This window comes from Lontra canadensis, unplaced genomic scaffold, assembly GCF_010015895.1.
Source record: "Lontra canadensis isolate GAN:19392208 unplaced genomic scaffold, GSC_riverotter_1.0 scaffold121, whole genome shotgun sequence".
Lineage (NCBI taxonomy): Eukaryota > Metazoa > Chordata > Mammalia > Carnivora > Mustelidae > Lontra > Lontra canadensis.
In genome coordinates, this window is record NW_022631115.1 from 4,775,349 (window position 1) to 4,801,868 (window position 26,520).

General features: G+C 34.7%; 1 protein-coding gene across 3 annotated transcripts in view; it reads right to left on the bottom strand.

Moving 5' to 3' along the window:
* The window catches only part of PCMTD1 (protein-L-isoaspartate (D-aspartate) O-methyltransferase domain containing 1), a 61,934-nt gene that overhangs the window by 9,422 nt on the left and 25,992 nt on the right, over positions 1-26,520 (bottom strand). Inside the window, exons 2-4 of one of the 3 annotated variants that reach the window (XM_032841177.1) lie at positions 25,616-26,046; positions 12,818-12,920; positions 1,078-1,249 (exon numbers count right to left, since the gene is read on the bottom strand). In XM_032841177.1, coding sequence (XP_032697068.1) covers positions 1,078-1,249; positions 12,818-12,920; positions 25,616-25,922 — 582 coding nt within the window. In that variant the 5' untranslated portion in view covers positions 25,923-26,046. Of the gene's footprint in view, positions 1-1,077; positions 1,250-5,947; positions 6,278-6,877; positions 7,070-12,817; positions 12,921-25,615; positions 26,047-26,520 lie in introns of those variants that run through there. The other 2 variants (XM_032841178.1, XM_032841180.1) reach the window with 2 other exon arrangements.

Here is a 26,520-nt window from a genome sequence, read left to right on the forward strand (position 1 = left end):
AAAATATTAGCTCAGTACACGGCTTGATCAAGTTGAATTAATATCTTCAATTTCTATTATAAAAATTAGTGCATTATATTTGACATTAGCATAATAGTATGTAATTAATATTTAATAAAATACCAATGGGAAGCCGTATCTTAAGTATTCGAAAATATATCTTTAAGAGAAAACAGAAGATTGCTCAACTGGGAGTCTCAACTGTGGAAGGATTCAAGTAACATTTTTCTAGGAATGTTTTTTAATGAACGTTTTTATTATGTCTTTTTAATAACTGACAAACAATTTGCCACAGAGCACAGTGCATGGTAATGATGAAATCTACTGAACTGCAAATAATATGCTGTGATGTTAAGGGACTCCTCCTAGGATTATAAACTCCAAAATGATCTAGCAAGGTCCCAGTTGTCTTATAAAATTAATCTTCTACTGTATAAAATACAGGCATTTTAAACATCTCAAACTTAGGTTAATATGAATATTAAAGATTTTTTTGAAATGTATTTTCATATATTAAGTAATTTCCTTTTGAAAGATCTACCCATTTTCTGAATATATTAGTATTTCATACATTTAATATATCTAATAATTCTAAACCAGGGCAGGCAAACTGCTGAAAAATATTTTCAAATAAGTCTATCTAGTATTAAATGAAGATTTAAAAACTTATCTGTTTCTTTAATGGATTTAAGCAGTCCAAACCAAATCCAAAATAGATTTTCTTTTTTATATGTTTAAAGAACTAAAGAATGTTGGAAACTGAGCAGTTAGTAGAGATCATCACATTTATTTAAAAAGCCCCAGGTAAAGAAACTGTAGTTAGGAAGTAACTTGGCAAACACCACACAGGTAGTAGCTAAGCTCTGGTGAAAGACCAAATCTCTTCAAATCCTAGTATAAAGGATTTCTTCTGTATTTTCTTTAGTTCCATAATTAAGAATCCATTTTAAGGTTTTTGTATTTTTTTTAATATAGATAGATCTATAAAGTGTACTTGTCTAAAATTACAACTAATTTTCACTGATTTTATTTCCCATCCTAAACTACTGTGTTTAAGCAAAGGACAGCATAAGTTACCTGATCTTCTATAGGCATGACTAAAATGCCTCCAACTTTCAGTAATATTTTCATGTAGTTTTCATGGTCTTTCTGGACACCAGCTCCACAGTAAATTCGATCATACTGATGACTGTCAGATGCTATCTGGAGGCAATTACCAACCACAAATGCAGGTTCACAGAACTCAAATCTGCATGAAAAAACAAATCTATTTTAATTCATTTAAACAAAGATCAGATCTTTAAAAATTTAACATAATTCAGTTCTTTGAAATAGTGAAGTTACCAAAATTAATTTTAGGATAAAATATCATTATGAAATTTGATTTAAATATCATATTTATGAAGTTTAACTGGTCAAATATATTGTTTTATCATCAATGATATAGTGCATGTTTTCAAAGCATTAATCTATTTTTTTGCCATACTGAACCCTCACTTAGGGCTTAAAAAAATGAACATAATCAGGGGCGCCTGGATGGCTCAGTTGGTTAAGCCTCTGCCTTCGGCTCAGGTCATTATGCCAGGGTCCTGGGATTGAGCCTCACATCGGGCTCCCTGCTCAGCAGGGAGACTGCTTCTCCCTCTCCCGTTCCCTCTGCTCGTGCTCTCTCTCTCTCTGTCAAATAAATAAATAAAATCTTTAAAAAAAAATACTTAAAAAAAAATGAACATAATGAAAAGCCCCTCAGGATACCAATCTTGTGATGCGCCACATATATTAAGGATGAGAATCACAAGGGTCAAATAAACAAGAAAAGGTTCACCTTGCACTGCCCTTTCCAAAAAAAAGCTGACAGGTCAGTGGCAATGGGAAGAGCTCATGCAGTATTTATCTCTGATTATTTCTGCTATGGCTAACAGTGGAAAGCTTTGTCAGGAAAAGACACCAATGCCCTGACCACACACCTTAGCAACCACTAAGATTAGGGAGATTTTCCTAATAGATTTTAGCAGGGCTATGTTACAGGATTGTTACAGATGTTACTGCTGCTTTGGCCCCTGTGATCTCCCTATGCAACAGAAGGAGATACAGTTTCATAGCAAAGGCATCTTATCCAGGCCACCTGTTCCTGGTTACAGTGTTGGTTCATGGTATGTAGTTATGCTTTTACAAACTACCCTATTTAGACTTCTACTTTAGTCCTTAAATTTTAACAATTCGGAAAACAGTTTCTAACATATAACAAATTTAATTAAAACCCCAATGCACTAATAAAACATGTCATCTTTTTTAAAAAACTAATTCATGGAATATCCTTTTACTTTTAAGTTGATTAAAGTTAATATGACCACACGGCAAAATCAGGCTATTATTTGAGAATGAAATAATTTACGTTAAAAGTTTCAGCATATAGTGAAAAATGACACTAACTGAATCATAATCATTTCTACTTTGTAAAACATATCCTATTCCTTTAGTAATTAATAGACTTATTACACAAGTTTCCATTAAAATTCACTAAAACACAGATATATTATCTTCATTAATATTTAAAGAGGAGTTTACCAGAATTATGCCTTGTCTTCAGTATCCTGTCTTCTTAGTGGAGGGGCCAGGGGTAGGGTGGGAAGGGGTGTGAGGCTGGGGTGGCGTGAGTCATCAGTGTTTACTCTCTTTTCCACACCCCCCACACTAAGGTAGTCCATGTCCAATTATTTCTTTCACTGTAACTATCTCCTTGCTGCTCACACTTTTTAGGACTCTTCCATCATTTTGCTCCCTATTGCACAGGATAGGGTGAAATTCCCATACAGTACCACATGGGGCTCTTTATGATCTTACCATCAAATTGTTGTGCCAGATTCATTTCCTGGCCCTGCCTTCCTCACACTGTCCCCGCCCAATACTATGCTGTAGCCAGACTGAATACAGTTGGCCTTTGAACAAGGCAGACATTAGGGGTGCTAACCTCCTTCCTCAAACATCTGAGTATAACTTAAGACTCCCTAAAAACATAACTACTAACAACCTGTAGAGAAGCCTTACTGGTAACATAAACAGTTGACTAACACATACTTTGTATGTTACATGTATTGTATACTGTATTCTTACAATAAAGTAAGCTAAAGAAAATACTAATAGAAGAAAACATATTTATCATGATATACCATAACAAAATCTGCATTTAAGCAATCCTGCACAGTTTAAACCCATGTTGTTAAAGGGTCAATTGTGTGTGCTCCTACTTGTTTAATGGAACTATTCGAAAATATTTTGAAACCCTGTATCTGTGTATATGCTGTTCCTTTGACTGAAATACCCTTCCTTCTCCTCTTCCCTTGATAAATGCCTACTATCCCTTCAAGATACAATTCAAATATTAGTTTTAGAAATGAAATCTTACCCAACTCTACTTAACAGTATCTCATTCTATTTGCATAGTACATAGGAAGTGTAAACTTACTTATGTCAGAGACCATGCTTAAATTCCTTTTAAACTCAAGACTATGGTACAACTTATGAGTGTCTAAAATATGGCCAAAATATATTTCTTGACTTTTAACTAATAAGATAATGTGAATCATGTGGTTTAATCATTTCCACCAAACTCACAATAAGCATTCTTTAAAATGAGAAAGTTAGACTATTTTCAATTAAGTCTATCTAAAAATATTTATTCTTATAAAAATTCATCTTAAATAATTTAATTTTATAATAATTTAAGTTAGTCTTATTTTCAGGATGAATATGAGCAGGAAATTTATATTTTAAAAATTAAATTATTAAAACCTCTTTATCAAGTCTGTTAAATAAACTCAAAAATACATTTATGGTTTTAAAAGCTTTCTACCTATTAAAGATAAAAGACAGCTTAGAGAACTATTACCTAGGACAATACCACTGCAAGTAAACATCTTATAATTAAAACCACTTCTCATTAAGTGATATTTTATATGTCCTCATCCCAAAAAAATTAATTAGAAAGAATTCAGTGCCTGACTTTAAAATCAAATGTGTGATTCTAGTCAAATTTCCTTATACTATTAGTAAGTAGAGTTCGCTAAGTGAAATATTTACTGAGCACCTGTTTTGTATAAAGATTGAAAAGACAATGGGAAACAATCATGCCTACATCTAGTTGAAGAGATGAACATCGAAGAATCACAGTAATAAAGATTTACAACTACGATAAATGCTTTATCTAAAGGAAAGGGATAGGATTCCATAAAACTGAGGACGAAAGGAAATGGACAGACCTATGGAATCAGAGAAAATTTCCCTGAGAAATGTCGAGATCTGAAAGATGAGACAGGCCAATCTAGAGGTACGTGGCAGCCAAGATGGTAGTCACTAGCCACATGTGGATATTGAGCCTTTAAAATGCAGCTAGTCCAAATCAAAATGTACGTTAAGGATAAAATTCACATGGGATTTTAAAGATTTAGTCCAAAATAAATATAAAATAACTCAATATTTCTTTTATATTTATGTGTATAGGGGGGTGGGTGAGTGCGTGAGAGTGTGTGTGTGTGCGTATTTCAACAGCCACATAAACTGAAGATACTAAACAAACACCCTTCTACTTATCATATCACCTGTAACTAAGAGCTTCAAATACTTTCTCTTTAAGACAATCTTCCCTTTGAAACATTCTTCCAGTTTTCCTGTTACTTCTGTGAGTATTTCTTCTGAATTTTAAAATGTATCTCCATTACCTATAACAGTCCTCAAAGTGTATTTACTGAGTGAACCATATAAAAAACAAATGTTTTGTCAGCTTTTCCACCTGCCAACTTTGAACATGAACCCCAAAAAAAAAAAAAAAAAACCTCAGGGCTAGAAGAGAAACTTGCCCAGAAAGTTACAGGAAAAATATATGCCTATGACACTTTCAATATCATTATGATGGTTCTTGTTTTACTAAATTAATCGCTATGGAAAGCCATAACCTTATGCTACAGAATAGTTTTTCTCAAAATAATTAAAAAAGCAAAACTCAAATAATTAAAAAAAATCTTTGCCTTTAATGAATAAATCAACTGTTCTATAACGAAAAGGCACTTTTGGGGGGCCTTTCTGAAGATCTTAAATAAGCCACCATAATTTTAGGAAACAAATTAATGCTTTCTTCCCCTGTAATACAGATTAAAACAAGTACGTTTGCTTCCACTTAGGGAGTAATACAAAGGATCATTATACTGAAAATCAGATCTTTAAATCTATCAATTTCTACTAATGCAAATGGAATATATATTTCTAACAAATACATATGGGATCTTTACACTTTCATTTACCATAGTCAAATTAATTTCCTTTAACAGAATACTCAAACCTGAAAGGTTAATCAAACTTGAGATGTTCCAAAGTATTGGACTATTTCTAAACACAAAATAGTAAAACTGTAGGGACAAAAGTAACACTGGGGAGAACACTATATATTTTTAAATGTTGGCACTAAAACATCTAGAACACAGAAAATTCACATGCCAAACACATCACAAAAAAACTGTAACACTACCAATTTAGTGGTAATTAAGAAAAACATCTACCAGAGACTGTCCTATCTGGGGATTCCTTTTTGTAACTATGGCTTGATCTTTTCTACCAGTAATACATGAATCCTTCACATCAGTAAAGAACACAAAAAAATTCTCAAATTGCAATTACACACACACACACACACACACACACACATATAAAAAATAAATGGGTAATGGATTATCTTTTCTCATAAAGGACTTAGAGATGAGCTTTAGTATTTCTAACTAGGTACATAGTTGAGGATCTTACTTAGACATTTGGTATTCTAATATTAAAACTATGGCTTATTTTTATAATAGCATTTCACATAAATAAACCCATACCAATTCTAGGGCTAACAATATTTTTTGAGAAAGTCTATGATTAAAAATGTTTAGGGCAATGTTTATGGATATGGTCCTACCTGTGTCAGATCATGCTCATGCCAATATTTACAAAGAACTAAACAAGTGACTGGAGACATGGATGATGGCTACCATGTTATCAAAGTAAATTACAATTCCTACTCAGTCTTCCAATGTAGACAGGAAAAGAAAGAAAACGTTTTCTTCCGTAGGCTTTTACTATCTTCTGAACGCTGCATCTCACCTATGTTTCCACAAACCTCTACAGAGGCAAAGCACATGTTTTAAACCACAAATACAACTTGTGTATAATCTGGAAGACTTCAGCAATAAACTAACCAGAAGTTTTCAGTTTATTACAAAATAGTACTACACTATTTATAGATCTATACATAAAATCTAGGTTAAAAATAGTGAAAAGGAAAATCCAAATTCCATTTTTTCACATCAACCACATACTATACAAAACCTGAGGTGGGGGGGAAAGCAAGAGGTATACGAAAATGGCATTTCCTAGGGGGTTAGTATTGTATTCATCAAAGTATGATTCACACGTGCTTGACCTAATTTTTATTCTTAATTTAGGAAAGTTTGTTAAAATTTTGTCTGTTAGTAAATGAAAAGTAGCAATCATTTTTATTCTTTGAAGAAAATTTCTAAAACACAACTTCCCAGATGGAGATGACTCACACTCCTAAATTATACTGAATTATACCTAACAATATAACTTATCTGTATACAAAATAAACAGTTCTGAAATACGTGTAATAACTACAGATTGATTCACATTAGACTTATATAATCACTTGCTGATTTAAATCTGAAAATCTAGTAACTGTTTTTAGACTTTTATGCAGAGGGGAAAATATATGGCACACTCTTACTAAAGTGTACACTGGAAATCATTTGTGGAAAATATAGAGCACATATTATCTTGGTTTACAACATGAACACTTGCCCAAAATAACACCGGGATTCTCATCACTTACCTTAGCAGTGGTTTTCTTTATAGGTGCGTGTTGGAATATCTTCGTCTGGAGATGGACAGATGATTTCCTTCACAGCAGGGACCTTGCCAACTTGCCCATATAATTCTTTTGATAAGCTGCTAGGAGATCAGGGTGACCTAGCCTTGCCCTGCAGCTTCCCTCTTAGACGGATAGTCTAGGTCTAGGAGCTGACTGAGAGTAGAAAAAACAACATTCCCCTTCAATACACTGTTGAAGTGGGGGCTGAAAATTTGCACACCTAGTTTATTATGTGCCACAGGATGCTGTCATTGAAAGTTTAGACAATTATTCCAATGGAATAAAGGATTTTAAGGTCATAGGAGAAAATTCTACCTTGTTCTTATATCTCATCCAAAACAATCTGCCAAATGAATCATAGAAATCTCTTTTTCTCAAAACACTTTGTCAAAATACACATTTTGGGTTTTAAGAGTATGACTACTTAGTTAAAACAAGACAAAACTTCAAAACTTTCCACTGGGAAGAAAATCCAGGGAAACATTATATCTTGATCTCCAAATGCAGTTATACCATTCAAAGACTTACAATCAATTATTAAGCTACTGAATAAAGTAAAATTCAAAAAATCGAAGACTTTACCTTTTCAAGTGTTTTCCCTTCCAACTGCACCAAACTCATCTCAGAATAATTCAAGAATTATTTAAAGCAAAATGTTAAAAGTACACATATTTTTCTTCCATTGAATGAAGCTTTAGGAAAATCCATGGAATCAAAAACAATCTCCGAACACTATAGGAAATGTGCAGGTACATTACAGAAAAGTGAGCCTTCAGTATTTCAACAATGATTTATTCTCCTATAAATATTTTGAAGCCGTCCAACTTTTCCCCATTCCATCTCTCATTGACGTTAAAATACGTAACTGATAAATAGCCCTGATGACTATTCTCAAGCATTTGTTACCACCACTTGAATGTTTGTCATGATTAAAAACGGTGTACAACCTGAAATAACTGTTATAAAACTGCCATCTGAATATTATTGATATATCAAACCATTCAAATATCTGAGAAATATTTTGCAATAATGTTGAATATCTATTTGCAGATAGCAAAACTACTTCAAGTATGCCATAATTCTCTTAAAGATGAAGCAGGATTACTCTCATGACAAAGCTGACAGGATTTGGAAGCATTTAATTTTTCCAATGTAAATCAAATCACATGAAAAATGAACCTGTAATTAAAGATAAACTTATGCCACTAGATACTGTCATAAATCAATTAAATAAATATTCTAAAATACTAACTCTACATTTAACTTAAAACTTATGCCTCAAAAAAAAAAAAAAAAAAACCCCAAAACCAAATCTTATGTCTCAACTAAAATTGAGGACTGCGTTGTCTCTCTCAGTTATCTCTGCCCTCAAAAGTAACTCATACCATAGGGGAGTTTCATTAATGAACACAGTAGGTGTGCTTTGTAATAAAAAGCTATGGTGCAATTAACCATGTTAACAGCATTCCTTAATTTTAACCTGAGGGAAGTAGATGATGAGACAGTAAATGCTGCTTCAACTTTTTAATTTGGAGCTCAGTTGCTCAACAGTAATCCATGGGTAGCAGCTTACTGCTCAGAGGAAATATTAGAATAAATCAGTGTTTACATCACCATAGCTAAATCAGAACTAAATAAGAAGGCTGGCTTAATGAGGTCACAGCCTGTCTATTCCTCAGTTTTCCCACCTCGGCAATGTGGACACCAATATTGCCTGCTGGGCTGTGGACTAAGCACTTAGAATGGATGGTACATGGTACTTAATGAACAGACAACACATTATTTTTTATTATCTCATTACTGTTTTCAGTACTCCTATCATGACTCATTTGTATGACAAACTACATAGAAACAATAGTCCTCCCTGTTTAAATAGAATGAAAATTTTCAAATAAATCAGACCATGCTGCACTCATTTGGCTACTGACGTTAGAATATTTCCAAAGTCAGCTACAGTACCCTTGAAACTGAGGGGAAATAGGAGGACTCATCTGTTGTAAGGAAATGGCACATTCCAAATCACGCATTCCAGAGAGCTAAGTCAACCTCATGCACATGTACACATAGAAGTACATGACTACAGATATGAACAAATATTATACTAATTACTACTCATTTGCAAAGTACTTAGGGGATAAAAGTTTACAATTCAGGCTACTTCAACTGACTTACTCTTCCAAGTTCCTATAACTGGAGAGATTATTTTGCTTACTGTTCAAGCACAAATACTGATTATAATTTGACCTTCTGCAAACTTCTTCCCTCATAAAAGCCTTTAAAACCTGGGCCCAAAAACTTGTCTAGATCAGAGTGGGCTAAAATAAAGGTGTTCTAAAGAGTTTGTGTCAAGAGCAGAACAGGGAGCAGCAGACAGGCCAAATCCAGGCTGTTGCATCTTTCTGTAAATAAAGTGTTACTAGAACACCCTATACCTGCTCCCTTTCATGTCTAAGGCTGCTTCTGCACTACAATGGCAGAGTTGAGCAGCTACTACACAGATCATTTAGCCCAGGAAGCCCAAAATAGTTACTATTTGGTCCTTTACTGGAAAAGTTTTGCCAATATTTAGGAATACCTTTGAAATTAAATGTCAGTTTTATAAGGGAATTTCAGCAATTCTGGAAATACCACAGATAGAACAAAGGGATAAACCATACAGGAGAGCTTCCCCTTCCTGCCCATCTCCAAATACAGTAAATTCAGAGTAGCCTCTCCAAATTATTTCATTTGCTGATACAAGAGTAAGGAATGGAAACTAAAATAAAGTATATACATTACAACAAAGATTCTTTCTTCTAAAAGAAGAAATGCTACTTTCAAGACTCAGGAACCAAACCTGCTTTATAAAACACACATTTGTACTTTTTAAACAGTCACCTTACCATACATACATACATACACACACACGCACACACACACACGCACACAGTTTATAGATTCTTTCCCATCTACTACAGTTAGAGTTCATTATGATTTCCAACAGATTTATAAGATGCAATTTAAATCGTAAGTGACATAACAACACTTTTGAAAAAAGAACTGATAAAAAAGATCCAAACAAACAGGTTAAGTAAGATTGGGAAGAGTATTAGGTTTTAGCGATCTATTCTCTGTGTTACACATAATCAAGGATGATCTGGTACTAAGGAATACAAAAATAGCAAATAATGTAACAGAGTTACTTTATATTTTGTTAATTAAATATGTATTTTGATAACCCATATACAATTAGACATAATGAAACTGCTTGGCAATGGGATTTTTAAAATTACTTGCTCCTCAAGTTTTTCTAATTCAAAAAATTTACCATAAATGGAAATATCACCCACAAACATCAAGAAAAATTGTGAAGAAATCATCAAAACACAAGATAGAAAGAAAACCATTATACCTTTAGAATTTCTATCACCAAAACCAAGTAATATAAAGATCAAAAAAGGAGCCCAATGAGTTACACATCAACTTCACTAAGCTTACAATCATTCACTACTTTACGGAAAATGAAACATTTTCCCAGTACTTACTACTTTTTGTATGCAAGATACTTTTATAATCTGAAAATTTTTCCTAACACTTCATAACACTACTGAAAACCAGAATAGATAACATTTCCAGAACTAGTTTTTTTAGACTGGTTTATCAATGTCTGAATCTGCTTTTAAAATAAGTTACAACACTTCAGAAAGAACTAGATTAAAAAGTCTGACTAATTATTTTAACTAAAATAACAAGACCACTGAAAATTATAAAGAAACATTTATATCAGTCATGTCACCATATTTTAGGATTCATCATTTTATGAGTAACAAATCTGCTTAACAGAATAACAACAAAACTCAATAAATACAAGGAAATCTAATCATTTTACAATTATATAGAAATAATTTCAGAAAATTTTTTAAAATTGAGACACAAATATAGTCTTCAAGCTTCTCTGTTGGGGATTATTTAATATTAAATTATATCAACATAGAAATTCTTTGAATAAAGACATATTTTACTGTTTCCCAGGACCATGCCCACTTGTCGGCAATAAACTTGAGCTCCAGAGGTACTTGTACAAAGGTGCTTCAGGGATTCAAGGTTCATCCTTGAGTGTGTTCTGCCTGAAATGTATTTCTATCTAATATATAATAGACCTTAAGTTAGACCTTAAACATTGGCTTCTACTAATAGTACTTTTATATTTTCTAAGTTCAAATGTATTCACAAAGTCCTTATGTGTACACTCTTTCAACATTGAAACACATACAATAGGAATTCAATAAATTCAACAAAATTCTATACCTCTAATAAACAATATAAAAAATTCTCATTTCATATCTTAAGCATTTAACATGCTACAAATCATCAGACAGAAACACGAGACACAAAAGAATGGTGAAATTGAATCCGAAGTTCTTATAAAACAACACAGGCTAGAAACTATTTTATTTCTGTCAAACAATGTTATTCTTGGAAATAGAATATGAACCAACACGGTAAGCACTTGAAAAATGATTCAAAATGTAAAATGTGAATTAAATTTTAACTATTTATAAAGACAAACAGAAATAAGATAAATGATGGTATTCAGCAAGTTGATGCGGAAAATTCAAAGAGCTTGCTCAAATACACTGTATTAATTATAGAACAAAATAAACCTGAATGTTTTCCAACTCTCTCAAGCCTGCCTGAGGTCTTCAATAACCCCATTACAATCACACGTATACACACAAGACCTCTCCTTCCCTTTGTAACACTGAGGATTTTGTAGCAGTTTTCTGTTCTTCAACCAATCAAGTTCCACTTGCCAGAGGACAGACACATGGGATGGGACCAAAGGCAAGGGGAGTAAAAGCAAAGAGCAAGTGGAGGGAGAGAAAAGGCAGAGAATGGAAAAGAAGGAAAATACACTCCAACAGATATTCACAGGGTCTTCCCTGTTTCCTTCATGGTACTGTCTCAAGCTTAAGACTCTCTGGGAAAAAACCCTCAGCTCTGACTCAGACCTCTAATTTCTCAACTCTGTGGTCATGGCCAGGGTGTAGAGAGAAGAGTGAAGAAGACCTACTCCCAAAAAGCCCAAGTTGGAACTCTGGTTTTGTACTAAAATTTTGCTACAGAAGGTGACTGAGTTGTAAGCTAGTGTTCTAAGATTTTAGAACTTCCTTTCTTTAAAAATATGAGTTGAGAGATATAAATGCTGTCAAATTTTTACAATCTCAGAGTTCATGGATTTTAGCATAAGACACAGCTGACCCATAGTTCTGACGCTGCTGAATTTTAGTAACATTACACACCAAGAAGACTCCCCTGCCAGGCTAAGGACCAAAGTCTGTGCAGTATTTCTTTGAGGCAAAATAAGAGTTCAAAACCGTAAGAAATTGCTCAAAAACAACCCTATCACAAAACGGATCAAGGTATTTCTATCATAATTATCTCTAGCTATATTACAAGGTAATTCAATGTTTTTAAGTTCAATGTTTTTAAAAAACTCATTTGTATGCTAAAAGTATCACCCTTATTTTATAAAGAGGGAAGATCTCTTAAATACCATTCCAAAGGTATAAAACCAGTTCCAGAATTCTCTAAAGCCAAGCATCTTTACATTCTTTTTCCAAAAAAGTACCTGTATGCTATCTAATGAATGAGACTTTACTATCACTAATAAAGTGATGGTAATACAGAATTATAAAATTATTTATTTGTAATTTACTATAAGCTTAGGTAGAATAAAAATTACAGTATCAAATAATTTTTCTAACTTAATTTCTTCAGTCATTTTATACCACACTGATTTTTGCTGCATTCAATTGATTAATTCAGGATCCATAAACTAACAGCACTAAGGAACACACATGTCGTATATATCTACTTATCAGCTGCTTTCAAACCAAAACTATAGATGTGAATACTTACTTATCAAAGCTATCACTATTTTTGATGAAGCTCTCCAGTTTTTCCTTGGCATATTCCACCACATCTGAATGAAGCTCAATCCCATGATTTATTCCAAAAGGACCTGCAATTGTAGCAGCAGCATTTTTATAATATACATATATGTGTATATATATATATATATATATATTAGTAATATGTCTTTTAGTAATATGTCTTTACAGAGCTCTTTTAATTTCTGCTCATTTATCTATCACAGGAGCACTTAAAGGCTTAAATATATGCACATCTGCTAGCCAGATTTAAAATGCTAAATGGAAATCTCACTACTTACATGGCTTTAATTAAAAATGAAGAAAAGAAAAACAGAAAGGCTAAGTAATAAAGAGTTCTCTCAAGAGAAAAGCTTATCTGTCAGGACAATATTGACGAAGAATAATTATATTCCTACATAAGTTCTTTACCATTACATTTTCATTTATCATTTCTAAAAATTCGGCAATTCTAAAACGCATGAAACCATGGGCTGACATAGATGCTGTATCTCACACCAACCCACTATATGTTAAATTCCTGGAGGGCCAAGATCACATTCTATGTTATGCCTTTTGTAGCTCCCAGTGTCTAGCAGAATGTGGCCATCGAGACACTTCACTGCAGAGCTGATCTTACTCTCCTGTTCTAGCACACTTCACACTTCACTTAGTATTTCTTTTTACCCATAGCCATGGATAAGTGACATCATAGGAATGAGAAAAAGACGAGTGAGCCCAGGTGATGGTCCTCAGATGGCATCCTGGTATCTTCGCTGAGAATATGACCTACAGGATTCACATTTCCTAAAACTTCTGTGCATTAATGCCTGCCCCATGAGACACATGAAAGTAACACACACACACCAACTCCTCTCGTTAGGCTAGTTACTTTTGAACTTCCAAAATTGAGCCGAACAGGGTTTTCCACTCTGTATTTTTGTTACATATTTTGTTATTTTGGAATTGGTCTCCTAGGAAAAAGTTTGAGTATGTATTTATTTTCTCTATCTTACACATACTTTCTGTATCTTAGGAACTAATTAACTCAACATGCCTCCTACTGAATGTCATTAAAATAAAATATAAGGTGAAGTTCTACTGACCTCTAAGATTTTTTTAAATAACAACAACAACAAAAGTCACCAATTAACATGTTTGAATGTTCAGAAGGCCCATGAAAAAAAAGTGATCTAGAACTACCTTAACTATAAAAATTAAACCAAAATATTTGGAGACTATCTTCAAGCCAGAATCAGATAATGCTTAACCTACTACATTTCTATCATATTGCATTTGATTAGTATTATTTTAAAAAAATAAATAAATAAAACTGGCTCTATTTGAAAAATTTATTCAGGTAAGGAGGTTAAATAAAAAAGTTATCCGATCCATCAAAATACAACAGATAGAATTAACTCCCTTTGCACTGTTTTTATGCTTTTAAATTATTCTGATGCAAACTTAAATGTTTTGATTTGTTTTTGTCTCCATATGATTGAACCGTCTTCATCTGAAAACTGGAACATCCATCTGATAGCATTTAAGAACCCTTGTAATTCCTTATTTTACCATAAACTGAGTCAAACAACACTTTTCAAAACTAAACTTACAGAAGAATACATGGTGACATCTCTTTTTAATTTATACAAAATCTGAATATTTCGATAACTTGAATTTCCATAAGGAATTAAAGAATGTTAGGAGCCACTGAATAAAGTTTTACTCATTTAAAAACTCAAAATTAGGGGCGCCTGGGTGGCTCAGTGGGTTAAGCCTCTGCCTTCAGCTCAGGTCATGATCTCAGGATCCTGGGATGGAGCCCCACATTGGGTTCTCTGCTCAGCAGGGAGCCTGCTTCCCCCTCTCTCTCTGCCCGCCTCTCTGCCTACTTGTGATCTCTCTCTGTCAAATAAATATTTAAAAAAATAAAAAAAAATAAAAACTCAAATTAAACCACAATTATTTAACATTATGTATATAATAAGGAAAATACTGTTCTATGAAATGAATTCCTTTAATCCTTAAAAGAGGTCTGTTTAATGTAAAACAGAGACTTCCATATTTTCATCATCCATTAAGAATCTAGCTATACTAATCAACTATATTTATGAACACAAAACAAAACTAGGGCTACATGGGTAAGAGATCAATGAAAAACATCAATACTGCTGTAATTTGAGGTTTCCTGTTAGGACCAAATGCATAAGCACTGCAATGAAGGTGTCAAGTAAAAAATCTGGAAATCATGGCTTCTAGTCAATCTTTCAAACTGCTTTCTTAACAGAGGGAGTCAGACCTTCAGAGTTCTAGATCAAAGGGACTACACAGGTGTTCATCACTTTTAGACACCACTGGTCTCCTTTTCCTTTCCTTACTTTCTGCTTATAGTCTAAAACCAAAGTGACAACTTCCGGAAATAAGATTAAAGTTCATTCAGAAAATATCCTAAGAATGTTTTTCATATAACTTGTTTTTTACATTACCTTAACATAAAGTGAAAATAATTTCATTAACATATAAAGGACTTAACAATATCATAAATAGACATGCAGAATAGACTATGTATTAACTTCTAGTGCAAAAACATTTATGATTTTTTGTGAATAAAATTAAATAACACAGAGAAGTACCTTTATCACTAATAAACAGTAATAATTAATATTGAAAAAATAAATCTAAAAGAATGCATTATTAAAAGGCAGAACTTAAAAAGCAATGTCACCAACATCTCATTTATTTAGAATGTGATATCCAACTAGAACACAGCAAGTGTATGATAAAAATGTAGTGTGATACTGTTTATTAAAACTCATATTTGACATCTATATTTAATAGAAAACTAAAAAAGCACACAAAGCTGCTTCTAAGGAAAGGAACTAAGAGATTTAAGGTGAGAAGGACACATTTCCATCATTACATATACCCTTTACATATAGTGTCCTGACTTAACTATACCTGTAACCTTTCAATCAAAAAATAGTAAGCTAGTCAAAGAGATGGGAAAAAACTTCAGTATGAGATTTTTCAAATTAATAAAATAGACAATAATTCTGACAGAAAGGTACAATGGAAAGGCCAATAGAAAAAAATGAAACAGTATCCAAAAGACAAACTTTGTCAACACTTTCTAACACCATCTAACAGATAAAGTGAAATTTAATTTTGTATTCAATAGTTTCCAATGCTATTTTGTATTTTCCAATGTGAAGTTTTTCTGTAAAATGATAAATGCATCATTTCTGTAATACATATTTTTTTAAAAAAGTACTAACAGTTGACCATTACCTTTAAAAGGTAAACATTAAAGAAAAAATTGAAATATACACAGTACACAGAAGTCAAAGTTTCTTAAGACAAATAGGTACTAGAAAAACCTAGGTATCTTATGTAATGTTAGTTGTGATTTTTAAGGCCAGCAAAGGCCTATTTATTAAGAGCAATAACAAATGTAACAAAATTCCAATATAATAAAATCGAGACTATTTTTCCTTTGTAGTAGTTGGATCTAATCTACCTCATTTATCATCTATCAGTCAATAATCAAAGCATATTTATTATATAAAGGTCAATAATTACTAGCTTTAGTAATCTATACAATATCTAGATCTTTTTTTTTTACATGTATGTTGACCCTATGTGACACCCAATACTCCAGCTTCCTTCTCTGAGGCACCCTGAAAGGCTGTTTTGAGTGTGGTATGCAGGTTAGAGCTGGCCTAAGGCAATCCAGGGAAATCAGGAGAGCTTCACACAACATTTTAATGAAGTTTTCAGTGCCTTCAGTATTTTGTTTTAGTAAAGCTAATTTACAGAACACAGCTACAGGCCAAAAAAAAAAAAAAAAAAAAAAAAAAATTCTTCATGATACCAAAACCAGAAGAGCTCTCAAGATAAACTAGTTTAAGATCCATCATTTCAACTGAGGACTCAGATCTACATTCTATGGAGTGGTGGGAAAGAGAGTGGATTTAAGGTTAGATGTCCTAGTTTCCAATCCTGGTTCCTCCTCCTATCGGCTGCATAATCTGAGACCAGTCACTTACCCTTTGAAGTCTTTCCTACTGCGTAAAATCAGTTCCTGGGAAAACCAAGTAAATTATGCTTTAATTTACATAGTGCTTTACACACTATGAAGTACAAAACGGGTACAAATTATTAGAAATCACAACATGCCCTCTCTTTGTATACAGAACTGATTAGCTACAGAAGCAAAACTGTAACCTCTAAGTAGTTCTCAACCCTGACTGCATACCTGGGAAATTTTAAATAATAATTAATGGTAGACTGAATTTGATTTGATTTAGACTGTAAATGCTTGGTTCCCCCCTAAGGAAGGCAGAGGGAATCTCCTAAGGTATGGCCCAGGTCCTGCCAATAACCTTAAATGCAGCCCAGGTTAAGCACACTAGCCACATCCTCCTAATATTTAAAATCCTTTCGGACTATCTAAATCTCTGCCCTCACTGGTAAAGTGTTACCAAGAGTTAATAACTGCAAATAAAAGCATTATGGATAAAACTAAGTATTTACCACAAGAGGGAGCAGGTGAACCAGTTTTTTGGTTTCTATGAAAACCAGTGTAAAGTTTCTCAGTAAGAACTGAAATACGTAATGTAATACTATCTTCTAGGAAGTTCCAATGATATTTTATTACTAATTTCAGTTGTATAAAATAAGGCATCTTTGGAAAGACTTGTAAGTTTCTAAGAATTCAGAGACAGTAATAGGTAAGCAGACAAGATTAGGTTTCACTCCTGTGAACACCCTGGAGTATAACAAAGAGACATACAATAGTGTGAAGGTAGGTAAAGGAAAGGGGAGTAAAAGGAATCAGCAAAAGATTAGGTAATCATTAACTAGATAAAAAGAAACAGATCTCATATATTGACACTTAAGATACAATTAATTTCTTATGGTTTCTCCATCCTATTATATTACACCAAATAAGCACATTAAAGAAAAACAAACACTGTCAAATGTTTACTGAGTCTGGCCACGTTAGCGTAACCATTCTGAAGCTAGTTGGATTGTATCCAAGATTAGACCAGGGACTTGGTTCTCTGCTCTCTAGGTTTAGGAAAAGCCTTAACAAGCAATTCCTGAAAAATTTTGCAGAAAGTTCCAGTTCCGGTCCCTTGAGCTCCTCTCAGCTGATGGCTTTATAAGCAGTTTTTCTTTATTACACTTAATCTTAGACATGTATTTACACAAAATCTGAACATTTCGGTTTAAACGGTTACAGAAAATGGATCCAAGCCCCTACATAAACTACATCTCTAAAATACCAAAAACAGACATCACAATCAGCTCATTTACATATTTCCACCCAGTAGGTTAATAGTCAAGTCTAGTATCTTCACAACTTGTGACTATGTCTACAGGGGAACATTAACATCAATTGTTTCTACGAAATTCAGTAAACTGAGAAAAAGCTGTGCTCACCTACAAAACAGAAAAGTTTTCAAAGCTAATTTAAACAGCTTTAGCTTTTTATCTAAATTCTTTTTAATGCAATCATTTCCCCTGGAAGCCATTTTCAATAGCTCTTTCATTCCACTGAATATTTATTTGTGAAATACCTGAAGATATGCTGGGGCCAGTGTAGTGACCAATTCACATAGTATCAATACTATGAACTAAATGAAGAGAACAGCCAATGAAATTGACACAATGCTTCTACAGCTAGTTCAGAGATGATAGACACAATTTCAATGTTACAGGATGTCTTCTGCACTGCTGTATCCTCAGTAGATGACACAAATATTCAATATAATTAATATTTTTTTAAAAGAATGGTAAAGTACAAAAATGTAGCTATGGGGTGCCTGGGTGGCTCAGTGGGTTAAGCCTCTGCCTTCGTTTGGCTCAGGTCATGATCTCAGGGTCCTGGGATGGAGTCCCACATTAGGCTCTCTGCTCAGCAGGGAGCCTGCTTCCCCCTCTCTCTGCCTGCCTCTCTGCCTACTTGTGATCTCTGTCTGTCAAATAAATAAATAAAATCTTAAAAAAAAAAAAAATGTAGCTATGGTCCCAAACTTAAAAGGTTCACAACCAAGACTGAGGCAAATGATATACACAAAGCCTAAAATGCTATTTTTCATGTCTTAAAGTACACTAGCAAAGGTCATTAAGTATATGTCAGATCCATTTTATGTTATTATCACAGAACAGGCATCCCACAGAAGACAGAAGATAAATACATTCCTTTCAAAAGAAATCTTACTAATTTTAGCTGTTGATAGGAATCTTCTAAAATGCAATATATATTTTCCTTTACATACCTAAGAAAAATATGACTTCAAGTCAACTATTATCCCTATAATCATGTGAGTATTGTGCAAAAGGAGAGGTATCCCAGACTCTATGAAGCTATTCTTGAAGTGGAAAGACAACCAGATAAAACGGAGAAAAGGAAAACCTTTTAAAGTATGCCTTTTGAGGGGCACCTCGATGGCTCAGGTGGCTGAGCGTTTGATTCTTGATTTCTCAGGGTTGTGAGACCAAACCCTGTGATGGGCTCTACTCTGGGCATGGAGACTGCTTGGGATTCTCTTCTCCCTCTGCCTGTCCCCAAACAAACACACAGGCATTCTCTTTCTCTCTCAAAAAATAAAAATAAAAATTAATAAAGTATGTCTTTTGGGGTTTTTTTAACCCTACCAATATATTACCTATTCCATAAAACATAATTAAAGAGAAAACAGTACGATGTCCAGGTTTCCATCTAAGTAATTTTTGGTAGGAAAAAAGTGCCTTTCACCAGAATGACAAACATAACAGAAGGAAAATTTAGCCAATGGAGACAGAAGGGGACAATGCAGAGCAAGGGGTCCATTTCTGGCTCCTCCTGAGCCATTCTCAGGCAAATCTCTTAATATTTAGAAGCTCGTTTTCTCTTTTGTAAAAATAAAGCAAATAAACAACCAGGATGAGTTTTTAGGATTTAAAATTATTAAGTTTGAGTTGTGTTTCCCCAAGGAACAATGGTTCATTGGTAATTTGGTGTTTATGGCCATGTGCACAAATGACTTCAAAAGCCACCATCTAACAAATTTTAAGTAGTGAATTCACAAACAACATGAATCAACTGTATTTGGTACAAGGATAATCTTGAGTTGGGTAGAGTTAATCCCGAAGGTAAATTAAAAACTCAAGATGCTCAGAGAACCACCTTAAGATTTTTCACACCACTGAGGGGATTGCCTTTTCACCTCAAAGAACAGTAGGACTTAGAACCAGAAATTACTATGAAAACTTAAAAATTTCTAAAATCCATACTATTTCCTAATATCTGAGATCTTTATTACTGTCTGTTGCCCAGTAACAATTAGCAGTAATGTCACATAAACACAAAATCATTTCTTTTTAGAGGAAGCAGCAATGAAAGAGATGGTTGAGAGTAATGACTTTCACTCAACAACCAGAAGTGAGGGGGGAAAAACCCCAAGATATAGAAAAATAATGGCAACTCAATACAGGCTATATGGGCAGAAGAAAAGATGCAGAGAAGCCTAACTAGGACTAAGAAGAACAGTTTAAATAGTAACAAACTTTATTGATTTTAGAAAATGACCAGCCTAAATGAAATGGTTCTTTTCAAAACAGATTTGCTCAGAGCCCAAAATAAAGCACATACCAAGAGCCTCTGTAATTCTTAAAAAGAAAAAAAAAAAAAATCCTCCAAAAAAAAAAAAGGAGAGAAAAAACTGAGGTTTGGTTTAAGGAAGAAAATGTGGTCTACTTTAAAGAGAACCCTGAGAACCTGCAGAATTTGTTTTGTCATTTCAGAAAGAATGGGGAAGGGGAGCTGAAGACCACTCTGGATCTCCCTGATTCTCTGGCTCAGTGAGCCAAGACAGATCTAAAAGAGGTGCTGAAGGACCATGAAAAATTACTTGAAAACTGTAGTTCTGATAAAGGGCTTGTATCCAAAATATATAAAGAACACTTATAACTCAATAATAAAAATGCCCAACAATTAATTAAAAACTGGGAGAAAGATGTGAAAGTGCATTTAACTAAAGATACAGGAATGACTAAAAAACACAGAAATGGATGCTCCTCCACATCATTGTAAGTGCAAGTTAAAAGCACTGTGAGATAGCATTTTATACCTACTAAAAACAAACCAAAAAAACCACACAACCATCTGTGATAGAACCTCATTCATTGTGGGAATATAAAATACTACAGCCACTTTAGAAAATACTTTGACAATTTCTTTAAAAAGTTAAACACAGGGGCACCTGGTGGCTCAGTCAGTCAAGTGTCCAATTCTTGGTTTCAGCTCAGATCATGATCTCATGGGTCATGGGACTGAGCTACACTCTGTGGGATGTCTGCTTCAAAGATTCTCTCCCCTACCCCTCCCTCCACTCACACTCTCGTGCACATTTTCTCGCTCTCAAAATAAAGATCTTAAAAAAAAAGAAAAAAAAAGTAAAACATAAAAACATAGAGCCCAGCAATTCCATTTCTAGGAATCTACCCAAGAGAAATGAAAATGGATGCCCACACAAACATTTGTACATTTTCAAAGTTCTCAACAGTATCATTCATAATAGCCAAAAATTGGTAACCCAAATGCTCATTAAGTGGTGAATGAACAAAATGTGGCATGCCCATACAATGAAATATTATTCAACCATAAAAAGGAAATACTAATACATGCTACAGCCTTGAAAACATATTGCTAAGTAAAAGAAACCATACACAAAAGACCATATTTCATATAATCCTATTTATATAAATGTACAGAGAAGACAAATTTATAGAAACAGAACATATAGCTAAGTGGTTGCCAGGGGTTAGGGTGGGGACAGGGAGTGGATTCAACCAAGCATGGGGGATCTTTTGGGGGTGATGGAAATATTCTCAAACAGAATTATGGTCATGTTCACATAACTCTGCAAAGTTACGAAAACTAACTAAATTGTACCCTTAAAATGGGCAAACTTTATGTTAAGTTGTATCTCATTAAAGGGAGAAGGGGGGCTAAAATGAGAGTTAAAACATGAATATCTCAAGTCAAAGGCAATCTAAGGGCAGCTGATAAAGGACCATTTAATGTCTTCTAGTAATGAGATAAAGAGTATAGAGACCAGGGGCAACTGGGTGGCTCAGTGGGTTAAAGCCTCTGCCTTCGGCTCAGGTCATGATCCCAGGGTCCTGGGATGGAGCCCCGCATCAGGCTCTCTGCTCAGCAGGGAGCCTGCTTCCCCCCACCCCTGCCCCACTGTCTGCCTCTCTGCCTATTTGTGATCTCTGTCAAATAAATAAATAAATAAATAAATAAAAATTAAAAAAAAAAAAAAAAAGGAGTATAGAGACCAAACATAACGTCAGACCCATGAGAGACTAGAGACCAAACATGATGGCAACAGGTAGTTTAAGCAGCCTTTTGGACAATATAGCAGCATTGGACAATATAATGCTGGCAGTGAGTTGCCTGTTAAGCATGTAAGTTTGCCAACTGTTTTAACTTTAGAAACTAATGTAGTGCTGAGGTAGTGGCAAACATAGTATTGGAATGATTCTGGCAGTTTCCCAATCACTTCTATTAACTCAAGAACTAGTTAAGAGACTAAGGAAGTCATTAAGCTGGATGAACTCTCATAAGTTTAGAAAATGGGAGTGAATCTCTAAGCAAAAAGGATCAGAATGGAGAACCATCCCTACTTGAATCAGAAAGATAATCAGACCAATTTGCCTTCATAAACCTGATGAGTTTCATAACTCAAGTCTGGGAAGCAGAGGACTTGGGAGCCTTCTTCTCTTGGACCCTGTTTTTTCAACAGGACTCCCTAGGTATGGAAAGACAGTAGTACTGAGAGGAGAGTTAAGTAAGTGCTTGATTCTTTGTGAGTTATAGAAGAGTCTTAAGGTGAAGCAAGTAGAACAAGAACTTATCTTCAATGTGAAACTAAGCAAGTTGTCTAAATGAGGTACACTGGGAGTCAGAGCAATCCATTCTCCAGGTCTGGAGCAAAAATAAATTCCACTTATGAATAACTGCTTCGAGTATACTTTAATCACAAGCTACTTCCTGAGGTTAAGATAAGCCTAACTTCCTCTCACTGAACAAAAGCTCTCTCAAGACTGCAGTCCATCCCCTCCAGGTGTGTTTCTGGAAACGCAGTGGAAATTCCTCAGGGAGCATTTCTGTCTGCATTACCAAACCACAGACACCCTGCTCTCCCTGCCTTAGCCACAATTCTTCCAGATCATGATCAGCATGTCCTCAAATAAGAATCCCTGCCTATGGTAAGCACCTGTCATCCCCATCTTGTGACTAGGAGAGAAAAATGGCTTAGAGCCATGATATTACAGTTACTTAATAAGGACAGAACTTCTGTTACTAAGGTCACTGTAAAGCAATGAGGCCAAATCTGATTCACCATACTCAGAAAATTGTAGGGAGCATCTAAGCACCTTTCTTTGCATCTACCTCCTTGACTTAAAACACTCACAAAGCAAACCAAAAAAGGGTACTCTGGGTTAACAAGATTAAGCTTCCTCAGAAGCTAGATCCAAAATTTATTAGCCATAATCACTGTTTTACAGACTATTCTTTCTGCCTTTCCATCTCCTTTGAAGTGTTTTATCTTTCTCACCAAATGACCATTCCCAATCAAAAAGAAAGGAACTTTATCTTGGTCTTGACTGCAAGGTCACACACAGATAAACCCTGGAACAATGTCCAATAACCATAGTCATACATGTAACCAAAGACCATGACTCCCTGGAGCCTTGTAACAGAAGGAAAATATCAACTGCATTACGATCACTTACGCAAGGATCTGTTTCTCATTTAAGATACAATAAAGAAGTGAGGTAAGCCTATAACTGCATCTGGCCACAGGAATCTCTTGGAGACTGAGACTGAGGAGTAGAGTTTAAGGGGGGCAATCTCACAGCTAGCAAGGTTGCTAATTATGAACCCCCTCCTCCCTGCAGGCCTTTGGATAAGACTAACCTCCCTCAGCCTGAGCCAGCTGGTAGGGCTAGAGAGGTAGAAGACAGGCTAACAGGTGCTCTGAGGCTAGGAAGCCTGGACTCCAGCCTAAAGGTGCCAGAGCTGGTCAAGAAATGCACTTGCAAAATGGCAACTCCCATTTCTTAAAGACTCTCCCTACTCCCTCAACTAAGTTCCTTCAATTTGGAGACAGTCTCAAACCCTGAGATTCTTTTCAAAAGTTAATTAGGTATGTGGGGTTCCCAAACTGCAGAGAAACTCCTGCCTCAGGAAAGGCAGGAATACCAAATTTAAATGTAAGGTGCTTAATTTCTTTCATGGTAAAAATTAATACTTCACTACTTTTTGAGCATATCATTATGAATCAGAAACTTAGTAGTGACATCAAATAGACTGTATTATGTATTAGGTTGTATTACGTAAGAGGAACTGACTCAGTTGTTTTTATGAAATAGACTGCAGGTTCTGTAACTAGAAAAGAACGTAAGGAGCTACAGTAAGTGTGTAAGAAAGGAGAATTTCAGGCCTGAAAATGCTTTAGAAGTCATTTCATGTGACTATATAATTTACTGTCAAAACTGGGACACGTTGGGAAAGAAAAGGACATTATAAATACTGATGCTAGGACAAGAGGGATAAACTGGGACCCAGTACCCTGGGACAGAGAGTCACCCAACTAGAGTATACTCATTTCTCTATTCAAAATCCTTCAATGATTCTCTATCACTGCAGAGTGAATTTTAAACCACAGTCTCATCCCTAGAACTCAGGCATATGCCTCAACTATGGCACATACCATACTGGATGAAAATGGCTGATTTTTCTTGTCTCTCTCCTCTTGCCAGTCTGTGAACTCAAGGATAAGAGTCTACGTTATGGGCCTTGATAGTGCTCTACCTTAAGGCCTGTCACAAAGTAGCACTCAGTAAATACCAAGAGGCTTAGTAAAAATAATGGTTGTTCATCCTCCACCAACATCCTACGGTCTTGGCACATGTTTTCCTCTATCCATGCCTCTTCAACCCACATTCTGTATTTCGCAGGTGTCACTTCCTAGCTATGAGACTTGAGGCAAGTTAGTTAACCTCTCTGAGCCTAGTTTACTCACCCATATACACAGGAACCGTAACAGTATATACGTCACAGGATTATTAGGAACATTAAGTGAGTTACTCTATGTAAAAGTGGTTTAAACAATGCCTCACCCTCATAGTAAGCATCCAGTAAGTTTCTCAAAGGCAGAGATCGTTGTACCTTTAGTTCACTGCTATATAACTACACCAGGAATAATGCCTGACAGAACAGACAGTAAGTATGCTAAAAGTTTACTGACATACTTCTCTTCTGTTTTTCTCCCAATCCCTTGTTTTGCCTCATCAGTGCCATATACTCTATATCCCACAAACTCCTGCACTGCTACCAAAAACCTGGCTCCGTTCCCTTTAAAATGGGACACTGGTGACTAATGAACCCTCTAAGCCAGCAGTCAGTCACAACGCTTTACCTGAAACAGATTACATGATACCCCTGACTTTCCTGTCTACCAGCTGTTCAATTTTAAGTACAGACAATGATTGAAAGAACAATCCCAACGGTTTCTTAAGTCTAGGATTATTTAGCACAAGCTAACTTTCAACATCAGAGCAAATAATAAAAAAAGATCACTACTGCCTTGTGTTTCTTAAGGAAGAGAACTACCTGGAGTACATACATTCAAAGATATACAAATTTACAAACCCTATAAATCATAAACAGTAATACAAACTCAGCTTATTTTTTAAAATAAAATTTTACAAAAATAAAAATTACCTAAAATTAAGCCCACCATTGTACTTAAATATCCGGTTCCACTTCCCAGGTTAAGAAAAGACAATCCTGGTTGAAGTTTCAATGCTTCCATAACTTCAGAATAAATGCAAGGAGCCGACAAGTGTATGTTCCCATGCTTCCAGGCTAAGTCTTTGTAAGCGTTGTCTCGGTAGCCTTCCAAATAGTAATCTCCGCGGTCAATCGCTCTGAAGGCTTGCTCCACTCTTTCAGTGCGGATATACTGAGCTTCTTTTAAGTTATCAATTAAGTCATCATTATCTTCCCCAGCACTCACTGCTCCTCCCATGATAGTATTCAAATCAAATCATAAATTTTAAAATGTAATAAAATTAGCAGAAATGGCTTCCAATAAGGTAGTGTGGTTTGTTTTCCCTTTAATATTGCACTTGATTTCCAAAAATAAATTAATCCTGAAAGGGAAGAATAAAAATAAACAGGTTTAAATTAATGCTCACAGGAAAGTAATTCCAGTTTATTAAATACGTAATAGTCATCGTAACTATCATTTTTCAAGGACATATTCTGTTTTAGGCATAGTTTTAAGTTCTTTAAATATATTAGTTTATTTATTCTTTAACAACCACAAAAGGTAGCTTAAGTTTGATCTCATCTGTACAGATGGGAAATCTGGGACACATAAGGTTTCAGTTCACTTCATACCATCAGGCCCAATATGATAGCCATTAGGCGTGGCTACCTAGACCAAAATTAAAATTAAATGCAATTTAAAATTCAGTTGGGCACACTAGCCACACTTCAAGTGCTTAATAGCTACATGTGGCCAGTAGCTGTCACACTGAACAGAGCTGCTCTAGAAAGTGACAGTGCTGGGATACAGTCCCAGGTCTTTCAGACTTCAGAAATCATGCTCTTAAGCATTAATT